Below are 14,135 nucleotides of genomic sequence, written 5' to 3' on the forward strand. Positions count from 1 at the left end.
TATGTATGAACACATAATTGCATAGACAAAGTAAGATTTCTGGATTGAAGAGTTGATGGGAAGCCATCCAGAGGGACCTGGACAGGCTGGAGAAGTGGGCCCATGTGAACCTAATGAATGAGGTTCAACAAGGCCAAGTGCAGGGTGTTGCACTTGTGCTGGGGCAATCCCAGGTATTTATACAGACTGAGGGAAGATCCCCTTGAGAGCAGCCCTGCAAAGGAGGACTTGGTGGTCCTGGTAGATGAGAAGCTGGACACCAGCCAGCAGTGTGCGTTTGCAGCCTGGAAGACCAACTGTGTTCTGGGCTGCACTGAAAAAGGGGTGGCCAGCAGGAAGAGGGAAGTGATTGTCAGAACTCATTTTTTACAAACTGGCAATTTCAAAAACTTGTAACAAGATGACTCAGTGTCAGTCTTCAAAATAACTTAGTATGAATAAGTAGTAAATTGGTGCTTAACTTTGAGATTGTCATATAAAATGTAAATGAACTGAAACAAATACAGAGTAGATAATACTGTGCCTTACAGGGATATTTAATGCGGATTTGGATATTACTATAATCAGGTGTATAACTAGTCTATGATCTCCACTGTAAAGTAATCTGCATAACAATTGATAAAGGAACATACACGTCACTTCTGCTGTCAAAGGAAAAATGAAGGTATCCCATTTATATCACACAATCACAGAACATCAGGGATTGGAAGGGACCTTGAAAGACCATCTAGTCCAATTCCCTGCTGGAGCAGGAACACCTAGATCAGGTCATGCAGAAACACATCCAGGAGGGTTTTGAATGTCTCCAGAGAAGGAGACCCCACAGCCTTGTTGGGCAACTTGTTCCAGTGTTCTGTTACCCTCACCGTAAAGAAGTTTTTCTCATATTTATGTGGAACTGAGTGTGTTCCAGCTTGCACCTATTGCCCCTTTTCCTATCATTGGATGTCACTGAGAAGAGCCTCCCTCCATCCTTCTGACACTCACCCTTTATCTATTTATAAACATTAATGAAGTCACCTCTCAGTCTCCTCCAAACTACAGATGTCCAGCTCCCTCAGCCTGTCCTCATAAGGGAGATGCTCCACTCCCTTAATCAACATCTTACTGTGGAACCTCCTCTCCACAATCCTTGCAAAGTTCTTTGGTATACACACTAAATCACTGAATCAAAAACTACCAATCAAATAATGGATTAATCCACTTGACAACAAAACAGTCAAGAAACATGAACAAAAACACAAACAGCCTTACCAATCACCTATTACCCATATTAAGAAGTTATCCTGAGAATTTTCACCAAATTTGTAATCTGCGGTTGTTTTCTAATGTAAATGTAACTTACAAGAAAGAAAAAGGTAGGCCACCAACTGAAAGAAAACATTTATTGAATCAATGTCAATATTTCCCTCTTAATGTCTACAAGCCAACACTGAACTGACTTTTTTCAAGAATGAATGTCATGTACAAAAAAAAGTATGTCTGTTATAAAAATATGTCAATTTTTTTTTTCTGGTGAGCTGAAACATTTTGACAAGTGCAAGATCATTTTGGCAAGCAAATTTAAGCTGCTGTTAACGATGTCAGAGTTCAAATCATTTTCTAATCAATGTGTATTTAAGACTCACTGATTTACGTGGCACTGGAAATGCTGACTCCTAAAAAAAATCACTTCATTGACACGTGTTTATGTACCCAGAGAACTGAATGTCTTGATCTTCTGTCATCATGAATCAGTACCTTCAACAGTGAAGACTAAAGAGCCTAACTGGAGCTATTCAACCAGATAACTGACATCTACCACAGGAATACTACTGAGGGGAAACAAACTACCTCCGTCCTGCATTTGGTGTGGTGTGTGTGAACTGAGAGAAGAGTAGGTAGGTTTATATATTTCTGATTCAGTCTAACAGTTGTTGCAATGTGAAATCAGGGAAAGCATGGAAAAAGAGTAAAGAATCACTTATGACAGCAGTCTATATTTATAAGCACGTGTGTGCTTATGTACAAAAATGGATCTGACTAGGCTCACTTACGCCTTCTTGGAATGGTTTTTTTCACATAAAAAAATAACTCAAGCAGGACTAGCATCACTGACTTTTTCCAAACTATAGCAAGAAGGAAAAGAGACCATTTACAGAGATAAGATACAGAAAACAGTGCAATATTAAAATACAAGTTTCACAACGTGTGAAAGAAACATGCTTTGGAACCTGAGCAAAAGGCTTTTTACTGACTTAGTAAAAAGTCACCCTGTATGTTGTTTTCACTGGCATCTGTTCTGCCAGATTCGTATGTTGCTCTTAGCAACTTCCATGGCCCCTAAATATTTAGTACACAGAAACAGCCAACTACTTAGAGAGGTCTACCAAACGTTTCAGCTAATATTGCAGGCAGTCTGACATGCTGCCACTGGAAATGACCACACAGCCTAAAATCAAGAAAAATTGTAAAAAGAAAAAGAAGCAGTCAAACATGATGCTTTCTAAATAGTTTAAAGCGCTTCCACAACACTGAGATACGGTACTACACTGGTTTACTGAACATTTACAACAAATGCCTTATGAATGCAAGCTTTCTCTTTATTATTTCAAGACCCGTTGGATAAAAACTGAAATAAAGACATAACTCTGAAGCAGCTAAGTTACAAGTCCTTTTTCAGAAACAGGCATGACTTGTGTCACAGCGTAATTCTTCACCAGCAACAGTATCATCAGTCTGCAATACACAGTTTTTTTTCTGGCACCAAACAGGCCACCGTACAAAGCAACCCCACAAAGCATGCAGTCATCTACTCTGCTGATTTTGTAACAAATAATCATTTGTGCTTGCAGGTCCCAGACCTTTCAAAAACTGATATGAGCAACGAGTGATTAAAAACATTACTGGAAACTCAATCATTTCTAAATGACATGAGTGGAGAAAAAAACTTAAAGAATAAAAAGCAACACAATGCTGTGCATTAGTATTTGTGAGGGGTGAGGGAAGCTAAGGCTGGTGCTTTGATTTGCCTTAAAACAAACAATAACCTAAAAACAACCCTAAAAAGCTCCAAGTCCATGGTACTGGTAGAGGCCAATGTGTGCATGCCATTGAAAGGCACAGTTGGACCAATCTGAAAAATGGCATCATCAGAGCAGAGCAGCAACTTTTCACTGGAGTGATCACAAAGGGTGAACAATAAGCCATTACTTCTCTCTTTTCATGAACACAGAAAGCAGTCACCAAGGCAAAAGAGAGGACACAGGAAAGAAGATGTAGAAACTCACATTAACCTGTAACACAGAAAACATGTTAAACTTAAACTTTGAACCTTCTGAGTGACCATTCTACCATAACGTTAGTTTTCAATGATTTAACACCACACATAACATGGTTAATTAAATTAATGAGCCATAGATATTGCAAAAATGTTACTGTAATCAAATTCTTCTTTGATGTGCTACACTAACTTTACTTGCAAATATCTATAGACATCAGGATGCAGTCAGGACAATCTCTTGTTCATCATATTAAAAAAAGCCAAACACAATCACACAGTACTGCTTTTTAAAAATCAGGAGTGCATTTTAAAGTCATGCATCATAAGGCACACGGCTCTTTATAAGGAGATAACTATGGCACATGGAAGAATGTTCCTCCCTACTAATCTAATAATGCCAAAAAAGTAGAGATCAATACTTACTAGAAAGATATCCCCAAAGTTATCCTGCTTTTGTATCTACAAGTTGCATCTGAACATTTGCAGACAAGCCACCTCCATAGCCTCCCTTGGATTGCATTTGGTTCTGAATTGAGCTCACCTGGAGGACAAAGGGTAAATGAAGCAAAGAGAACAAGACAGGCAGTTAGAAGTGAACTGTGGTATTTTCCTGCTTCCAGTTTTCTTTTTGGATTGAGCTCTTTTATACCATTAAAGCTACATTACTTTTCAGTGAGGAGATATGCAGTGCAGGCTTGCAGGAATTTTTGGTGCTGAAGGTAGCTCAGCAGGAGAGATTAAAGAACTGGTTCTGAGTAGAAGTTTTTTCCTCACCCCCAAAGAAAACTTCAGGTTTAACTTCAGGTTAAATTCAGGTTTTCACTGAACCATGTGAGTACTCAAGAAAATTTACCAAATCTTGTACTGATATCTAACTCCACTCCAGCTGACAAACTGTAATTTAGTTTGTTACATGAGAAACATTATTTGCCAATTGATTCGCCAGTGAAGTCAGCACCATTACATTAAAAAGTAGAATAGACAACTTATAAAACATTGGGATAACACCTACAGTACATAAGTAACTTCAGATAATAATAACAAAAAATGCTTTTAAAACCAACCAAGAGCTCCTGGTGTATGGAAAATTTCCTACTTATCCATTTATGCAAAAGCATGTCCCACTTCACTTACTCAGTATTATTCCTGTACCTGGCTAAGTATTTAAATCATACTGAACCTACCAATTAGTCTGGAAACAACTAATTTAAAGGAATGGGTCTCATTACTTTCATCAACATAAGAAAGAGAATCCATAGCTCTTTCCTGCTGTGAAGAAGGCAAATTAATTATCTCTCAACTACAGGAAGACATCTCCAACCTTACAGTCCCTTTTCTGTCTGCACACCAGAGCATGCGTAACAACTACACGACAAGCACAAAGTAACATGTGCATCTAAGGCTACAGCTTCTGAAAATGAACTTGCATCAGGGAGCCTGCAGGATGCCACTGGCAACTCTTTCATGCACAGCTCCTTCACCAGAGACCTCAGAACAACACCGGACTTATTTGTCCGGTGTGGCTTTAATACAGCTAAGCAGCATGCATAATATTTTCCCCATCTACAAAAGCAAAAGTATATTCTTTTTCACAGCAAAGCAAAATAAATGTATGCATACAAAATGAATCAGCACAACTTTTTGCTGCATACTGTTTCTCAAGTCAGCATGAAAAAAGTGTCTAAAACGGGTCTTTGTCTTCAAAAGTATTATGCATTGGAGTGCTGACCAAAAAAACCTTTTTTTTTTTTTTTAATCACTGAAGCAGCACAGTATTTTTTACCTTAGTGCTTTGCTCACAATGGTGAAGAAGCTGCAGCAAAGCAATATTATACTACATTTTTCCTGCAGGGCTACATATTCAGAGTCAATACTCGAGCAGGTCTGACATCACTGACTCAGTGAAAGAGAGTGCTACGATATTCACAGGGTGTTTGAAAATTTTTGCATCTAATCAAGTTGATCATCTTCTTCATCTGGCACATTCTGTTGGTCATTAGAACAAAAGAAATTAGAATGTTATTTTCCCCAGAATATATCTAATATACATGTCGTTGTATGCACATCTTAAGGACTGGATCCATTTAATCTGAATGACCTCCGGCTCTAGAGAAAAGAGCTGGAAACCATCCCCAGGGCATGTTACTTTCCAGATTGACAACTTATAACCACAGAATCATAGAATCACGAAGGTTGGAAAAAACCTCCAAGATCATGCAGTCCAACCATCCACCTGTCACCAGTATTTCCCACTAAATCATGACACTCAGTACAATGCCTAAACATTTCTTGAACACCTCCAGAGTCAGCGACTCCACCACCTCCTCCAGCAGCCCATTCCAGCGCCTGACCACTCTCAGAAAATTATTTCCTAATGTCAAATCTGAATCTCCCCTGAAGCAACCTGAGGCCATGCCCTCTAGTCCTATCACTAGTTTGATGGGAGAAGAGGATGATCCCCAGCTCACTACAGCCTCCCTTCCGATAGTTGTTTAGAGCCCTAATCCTGAGCGTCCTCCTTCCCAGACTGAACATCCCAGCTCCCTCAGGTGCTCCTCATAAGGCTTGTGTTCCAGACCCCTTCCAGCTTTGTTGCCCTTCTCTGAACAAACAACTTGCCTACATTCCTTCAAAACTATAGAGGAATCAACACAAACTCCAAGAGTAGATTTTACTCTAACCTTTAGAAGAAGGACTCAGAAATCTCTCTGGTACTTGAATGATACATATAGATATTTTTAGGAGTGCATTAGGAACTATCACTCTAAAATACAGAGGCTGTTGCATATAAAAAGTCTCCAGCAAGTTTAATCTTGATTCAGTGGCTACCTTGTGTGTTAAAACTTATATGCGAGAAATGTAATATTAAAAACTGTCAAAAAAGCCAGGCCTAGTAATCCACCTTACAAGGTAGCACTCCTTCTAAAGCACTTTCCTTTTGAGGCAGCCTGAGCTACAAGAACAAGCTTTTTTTTTCTTTTTCCCCCCAAAAAGATGCCACTCGGATGACATAAAGCAATGTTTTTTGTTTGTTTGTTTGTTTCTTTTTTGCCTCTTACATGTAATTAGGTAGGATAAGGATTTAAAGGTTTTGCAAGGAGAAGAGGATCACACCAATTAAATATCATAAAATGTGTTGTGTGCTTTTCTCTCTCATATTCTTTCTTTTTTTCTTTCTCCATATGCTCACTTTCAGGATCAGGAAATAGCACAGATGGTCCTTGAGAAAAAATGCAAGGAAAATTACAAGAAGGAAGAAATATGCAAAATTAAAGGCTAAACTGAGGAATACAATGACAAAAAGTAAAGTAGGAGACTCCATTGTGCAATTTAAGATTAAAAAAAATAGTAGAAGAGTGACAGACATGAGAAAGTAAGAATTCACTACTGTTAATGCTTACATTTCACAAATGAGCAAGGCTCTTAACACAGAAGGCAAAAAATCTAAGTATTTCAGTAACCAGGATACTACTGCACTCAGAAGTACAAGGGAATGAAGAACAGCTCTGACAAAGAAAAGGCACAGATGAGCTACTTATTGAAGAATCAAAGTTATATGGCAAAAAGCTAATAAAACTGGAGGAGGATCACAAAGGAATATAATGCCTCTACCATAGAGGATGTCAAATAGTAGAAAAACAAGTGGAAATGCCACCATGACCTTGGGGATAAAACTGTAAAGAATAAGCAAGGAGACTGGATGCAATTTTAGCCCAGTAAATCATCAAAGAAGGGGTAGAAAAAGAGGTGATGTTAGAACTGGAGATTTCTGCTTCTAAAGATTATTTTTTGCATACAGTCTCTTTCTTTTATCAGAAAATATTCCTCTGGCCATTGAAAAAAGTGAAAAAAAAAAAAAAAAAAGTGAAAGATATGCCCAGTTATACTGTTCAAAACGGAAAAGTCTATGTAGCAACAGCAATCATGAAATATTATCTGGAGATGAACTAAGCATACTAGGCAAGGCTGAGGGCATGTGGGAGAAAGGCTGATGTGAAAGAGCAAAGCTTCAGGCAGCAAAGCTCCCAAGAGGTGGTTCAGATGTGAGAATGAAGAAGGTTCTCACACGGGAGAGAGAAAACATTTAACGAGCAAACAGCCATGCTTATAAGAGAAATTTAAGAAAAATGCATCACTGACTTCATTATTTAAAATCACAGTGCATTTATTATTTATTGAATAGACCATCAGCTTTAATTGAATTTTACCAAGTTGTAGCTATGTTTGTCCATTTACCTTACTGATGACTTAGTATAAATAATTTCTGCTCCATTATCTAGTTTCAGGGAAAACCTAGCATATTGTTAGTCACGTCAGATATACTAGCTTTGCCTTTCCCTAACAGCTATGAAATTAGATTTTTTTTCTAATCACAGTAAGCTGCCAACTACTGACCTCAGTTTCCTACATTTAAACTGACCTTTTTCATTCAACTCTGCTCTCCACATTAATACCTCTGACAGAAGTCATTCTTCCTCTTTCCTAAAATCCACCATCTCAAAAGAAGTTTTTTCCTTTTAAAATAATTACTTAGGTTGAGAAATATTTTTATTCATCTAAATATCACCCCTTTTTGTAATTATTGACCTTAAAAGTAGATTGATGTTTCACATAAAATATGGTTGTGAAGACAAAATATATCCTTGTAAGCTCATTTTCATTATCAATCTCTGCCTCTGTTTTTCACTTTCAGGGAGAAAAAATACTTAGTCCTTCAAGAATCTACAGGAAGCCATAAAACTCTGCTTGTGACATAACTGCTTGCTCTGGAAACAATTCACGTTGTAAATAGAGTTACAAAATATAGACAGTCTCATCAAGTACACACAAAAATATTTCTGTGCACCATAAAATATGGTAAACTGGAATTTCATGTAAATTACGTTTAAAGTACTTTAAAGCATTTAAGCTAAGAAATCTAACTTGAATTACGAGACGCGTTTAGAAGATTTTTTTTCTAAATAACTCTAGTACTTCTCAAAATGTTCCTCTATATTACTTTGCACATGCCATCAAAATGAGTTTTTCAGTGATATTCTACACACAGTTTGCACAGTATATACAACATCTGCTACACAGAATCACAGAATTGTAGGGGTTGGAAGGGACCTCCAGAGATCATCGAGTCCAACCCCCTGCCAAAGCAGGTTCCCTACAGCAGGTCGCACAGGTCGGCATCCAGGCAGGTCTTGAACATCTCCAGAGAAGGAGACTCCACCACCTCCCTGGGCAGCCTGTTCCACTGCTCCGTCACCTCACTGTAAAGAAGTTCTTGCGCACATTCATGCGGAACTTCCTATGCTGCAGCTTATGTCTGTTTCCCCTTGTCCTGTCTCCACTCACCACTGAAAAGAGACTGGCCTCACCACTATGACCCCCACACCTCAGGTATTTATAGACCTGGATCAGGTCCCCTCTCAGTCTTCTTTTCTCAAGGCTGAACAGACCCAGTTCACTCAGCCTTTCTTCATTGGAGAGATGCTCCAGGCCCTTCACCATCTTTGTGGCCCTCTGCTGGACTCTTTCCAAGAGATCCCTGTCTTTTTGTACTGGGGAGCCCAGAACTGGACACAGTACTCCAGATGAGGCCTTACCAGGGCAGAGTAGAGGGGGAGGATCACCTCTCTTGACCTGCTGGCCACGCTCTTTTTAATGCACCCCAGGATGCCATTGGCCTTTTTGGCCACGAGGGCACACTGCTGGCTCATGACCAACCTGTCGTCCACCAGGATGCCCAGGTCCCTCTCTGCAGAGCTCCACTCCAGCAGCTCATCCCCCAACCTGTACTGGTGCATGCAATTATTCCTCCCATAGGTGTAAGACTCCACACTTGCTTTTGTTGAACCTCACCCGGTTTCTTACTGCCCAGCTCTCCAGCCTGTCCAGGTCTCACTGAATGGCAGCACAGCCTTCAGGCGTGTCAGCCAATCCTCCCAACTTCGTATCATCAGCAAACTTGCTGAGGGTGGATATCATTCATGTTCACCTCCACTTTTCAGTCCTGAGTTCATCTCTATTTTGTATCTCCTCCTAGCCATTTCATGTGCCCACCAAGTCAAAGATAATTCACCATTATGTTGCCATTCCTGAGAAACTTCAGTCCTAGCAGCCCAATCCAGCTGACAGTTTCTCTTGATTTGATAGGTGTCTCAACCAGTCCTGGATCTGGGGCAAGAGAAGGCTCCAAAAGCACTGGGTACTGGGGCCTATAGGTAAGCACGTGTACAAGTCTAAGGGGGGCCTTTTCCCTCCATGCCTGACACCCCACTGGCAGGTCAGACGCTGGATCCAGGACTGGCAATCTCTCTCCATTCCTCCCCCTTTCAGTCTTTCCTCCTAAAGTTGCTATGGCAAGATTTCCAAAAGTTAAGCAACTCAAGGCTTGCTTTGATTTCCCATAAAACTGCACGGCTTGGGTAGATGTACAGGTGAGAGGACCAAAGCCTACAGGATAGCTGTTCTATTCAAATTTCTCACTAAAGTACATGTTTATGTTTGGACCATGTTGCTCAAAGTGCATGATAAGGGATCATCAGATGCATCCATCTTACAGCATGATATGGAAGGCTACATATGCATGCACATGTAATTAAGCGAACACCTATCAGTGTATAATCCTTCTGGAACTGGCAATTGTTATCTGACGTTGTATTGTGTAAAGCATTTCACCATTGTGCTCCTTGAAAACTTATACTAATATGTATCACCATCTATCTTCGAGAAACTGTAATGTGCAGAATGTGTAAGACGGTTTGTCTGTGCAGGAATGAAGCTGCTGTGAGACTGGACAGTGGGACTACACTGACATCGAGCTGGCATTACGGAGTAGGAGACCATGCCCTGTAAGTCTGTTTTAAAATGGCATTCTTTATGTCTCCTCTCAGGGCTGGTGACTGCTGTTTGCCAATTAGTGCCTATGACAGTTTGCTTGCCTTTCAGGAGAAGCTATTTTACTATGTCTTTTCTTCCTGGACAGGTAAGAAAATGAGTCCCCAGCCTTGAAGGACATGTAGATGTGGTCTTTAGGGACATAGTTTAGTGGTAGATTTGGAAGTGCTAGGTTAAAGTTTGGACTTGATGATCTTGGAGGTCTTTGCCAATCGGGATGAGTCTGTGATGTCACCGAGCAACAGGCTGTGACATCGCTGGGTGACGGATTGTGACAGCCTTGCCCTCACTGCTCATAGTGGGGTGCCGGCCGCGCCTGGCTCAGTCTGGCTCGTTCCTGGACCGTGCTGAGCAGCTCTGCGAGGCTTGGAGATCGAGCAAGGTTTTGGCTGTGCTGTGCTGGGTCGTGCCTGGGGCTGCTCGCAGCATCTCAGTGCCTGACCCCGCAGCATCGCGTCTGTTTCCCCGGCCCTGCCTCGTGCAGGCAGCTGGGCCCCTACGGAGCGCACTCGCAGCAGCGGAGGTGAGTGGTGCGGGGACCCCTGGGTCCCTCAGGGCAGCTGTGGGGAGCCTGGCCCTGTGCCAGCGGGGAGCACGAGAAGGCCCAGTAGAGGGGCCTTGGGAGGGCTTTGTGCAGAGGACACGCACACCCTGGCACAGCGAGTGACCGTGACCTCCTTCCTCTTGCAGGGCAGACAGCACCTCTGCGGCTGCGTTGAGGGAGAGCAGCTCGTCATCCTCGGTTCTCCCAGCCCCTGCAGCGAGAAGACCATGGCTGCAGAAGAGGCATGGACGTGTCCCGTGTGCCGCGACGTGCGGCAGGACACGGCCTGTGTGATTCCGTGCAGTCACACTTTCTGCCTTGGCTGCATCCAGCGGTGGGCGAGGCTGAGGGACAGCTGCCCGCTCTGCCGGACGGCCATGCAGACCATCCGGGTCTCTGTGCGGGGAGACAATCAGTTCGTGGATTGCATCGTCTCCCCGCCCGCACTGCCGGTGCCCGCCGGCTTCGGCGCCACCGCTGCCACGGACCCTGACGGCGAGGAGGAACTTCTGCCACCCCTTCCACCGCTGTCCCCGGAGCCCATGGCCGAGGAGCCGGAGCGAGTGGGCGGCCTCCTGCCGGAGCAGTGGGCGGCACTTTTCAGGGTCCATCCAGACATCTCCGACCCGGTGCTGCCCTGGCTGGAGCAAGAATTGCGCCGCAACGGGGAGCTGCGATGGTGGAAGATCAACTGGCTCAAAAGCATGATCCTGGCATTCCTGTGCCAGGTGGGGCCGGACCGGGACGTCCTGGTGGAGTGCACAGAGCACGCCCTGGGACCCAGCTCCGCACCGCTCGTCGACGGCCTCATCACCGCTATCGAGAGCCGGTGCGGCCAGGCGGCCCGCAGGCTGCTGGGCGTCGAAGATCCCAGCGCTGCCCAGGAGCAGCAGGACGGCCCCGCGGCCCCGTCCGGTCCCGCCGCCTCCCCGCAAGACGCCGTCGCTCGCAGCGCCGTGCCCTCCGGCAGCTCCGCGGGTCCCGACGCAGAGGAGCTCCCCGGCCCGCCCAGCGGGGCCCTGGGCACACGTCCTGGCGAGGAGCCGGGTCCCGAGGAAGCCGGTCCCTCTGGCCAGCGCCGCAGCCGCGGCCCCTCCGCTCGCGGCCGGGGCAGGAAGCGCTCGGCTGGGGGGGCCCGGCGCCCCACGAAGAGGAGGGCCGGCAGCGCCCAGCGCGCTCCCCCGCCCTCCAAGAGGCGGCGCCCCCGGCGCCTCTAGCGGGGCGTACGCGTTTCCAATAAAAGATTAGAACGCAGAAGCACGCGTTGTTCCCAGGGTCTGTCCTTTCCGAGGTTCATCCTTCACGCACACACCCTACACACACTGTGCCGTACGAGACCCGGTGCTCTCTGCACCCAATGTGGCTGTGGCACCCATAAACCCTTCTCCTGGGCCTTTGGTGCGGTGTGAGCTACAAATCACATAACCATGACCGACGCTCATGGATAGACTGCAATATCACAGAATCACAGAATTGTAGGGGTTGGAAGGGACCTCCAGAGATCATCGAGTCCAACCCCCTGCCAAAGCAGGTTCCCTACACCAGGTTGCACAGGTAGGCGTCCAGGCGAGACTTGAATATCTCCAGAGAAGGAGACTCCACCACCTCCCTGGGCAGCCTGTTCCAGTGCTCCGTCACCTCACTGTAAAGAAGTTCTTGTGCACATGAACTTCCTGTGCTGCAGCTTATGTCTGTTTCCCCTTGTCCTGTCTCCACTCACCACTGAAAAGAGACTGGCCTCACCACTATGACCCCCACACCTCAGATATTCATTAACCTGGATCAGGTCCCCTCTCAGTCTTCTTTTCTCAAGGCTGAACAGACCCAGTTCACTCAGCCTTTCCTCATAGGAGAGATGCTCCAGGCCCTTCACCATCTTTGTGGCCCTCCGCTGGACTCTTTCCAAGAGATCCCTGTCTTTTTTGTACTGGGGAGCCCAGAACTGGACGCAGTACTCCAGGTGAGGCCTTACCAGGGCAGAGTAGAGGGGGAGGATCACCTCCCTCGACCTGCTGGCCACGCTCTTTTTAATGCACCCCAGGATGCCATTGGCCTTTTTGGCCACGAGGGCACACTGCTGGCTCATGGCCAACCTGTTGTCCACCAGGACATTGTCAATAACTACAGGATCTCATAATCTAAAATGCGAGTGACTAAGGCTTGGAATTAAAACACTAGTAGTTATTCTTCAGTTTTACACAGAGCCTCCCTGTTAAAATTCAGTAGAGAATCATACTTCATTGCTTTAGCCTCTTACAATGTTCCTGTACCCTATCTAAGATGAAATATCTTCATCCACAGATGCTTACCGAATTCATTCCACTGAATAGGTCTCCCGATCCAACGTGAGCTGTGTGAACAAAGTTTGTTGGCTCCCCAATCATGCTTCGATCTATGCGTCGACGTCTTTTCTGGAAGAAAGATAAAGAAACCATCTAGCTGAGATTAATTTAAAAGGCAGAACCAGGATGTGTTGTAAGCATAAACTATACGTGGGGTGTTCCATACACCATGAGACGTTCTCATGAAATTAAAAAGGAAAGTCTGAATTCCCAGGTTAATCTAAACATTGGTAATATGGTCCATTCTTTTCACTTAGGGTATCTTTAGAAGATCATTAGACCAGCACTGATACCATTCCTAAGCACTTAGGTTAACAAAGTGTTGGTTAAGCAATATTTGCAATGTTTCATACAGCAAACTCTGCATCCATCCATTTTTCCATCATTTAATCATGATGTAATGGACCAAATTTGATGTTTAGTTATTCAAAATGAGAATTAAGGATCATTATCAGAGCATATAAGAGCATTATCAGGGCATACAAAGTAGCTAACTTATAGAACTTCTCAGCAGCATGTCATGGGAACTTGTGTCACTCATTCAGTAGTAGAATAATATAGTAATGTCTCGATTGGCATCAACCAATATAATATCCCTACTGAACCTCATACACTGAGGTAACTTACACTCCTCATGTGGAATGTGAGCTGAAGGGGTGCAGAGGGTAGTGAGGCAGTGAGCCAGACTGTATCCTAGAGATACGCCAATTTCTGTTCTGAGAGTTTTATAGAAAGAACTGCTTAACTCTGCCTCCCTCTTCTCAGAGTCACTGCTTCAACTTTTATTAATATAAAAATATGCAAATTAAAAATCAGAAGCAGTAAGGACTTCTTCTAATTAAAGCTATGTGGGCTGTTTGCCTCCGGCCAAATATTGCATCTAAAGGAAGAAAACAGAATACCTTGTCCTCATTTCTTAGGCCACAATCAGAACCTTAAGCAGAGCAGACCTTACGCAGAGCAAAGCATTATAGTATGCAGCTGCCACTTGTCTATATGGTGTATTAAAAAAAACAATAGCCAAAAAGCACAACATGTATACTTCAATTTGAGGTATGTTAAAATACAGTATAATTGCTAACAAATTAGTTGAGCTCAA

At 43.8% G+C, this 14,135-nt stretch overlaps 1 protein-coding gene across 2 annotated transcripts in view; it reads right to left on the reverse strand.

Annotated features, from left to right (window-relative positions):
• Positions 1-1,371: 1,371 nt before the first annotated feature.
• CDC42SE2 (CDC42 small effector 2) overlaps positions 1,372-14,135 on the reverse strand; it is a 99,889-nt gene continuing 87,125 nt past the window's right edge. For both annotated transcript variants that reach the window (XM_052701062.1, XM_052701063.1), the window contains 3 exons: positions 13,004-13,105; positions 3,686-3,803; positions 1,372-3,275 (listed from right to left, as the gene is read on the reverse strand). In XM_052701062.1, coding sequence (XP_052557022.1) covers positions 3,705-3,803; positions 13,004-13,105 — 201 coding nt within the window. In that variant the 3' untranslated portion in view covers positions 1,372-3,275; positions 3,686-3,704. The remainder of the gene's footprint in view (positions 3,276-3,685; positions 3,804-13,003; positions 13,106-14,135) is intronic.

This window comes from Tympanuchus pallidicinctus, unplaced genomic scaffold (genome assembly GCF_026119805.1).
Source record: "Tympanuchus pallidicinctus isolate F22 unplaced genomic scaffold, pur_lepc_1.0 scaffold4, whole genome shotgun sequence".
NCBI classification, from domain to species: Eukaryota; Metazoa; Chordata; class Aves; order Galliformes; family Phasianidae; genus Tympanuchus; species Tympanuchus pallidicinctus.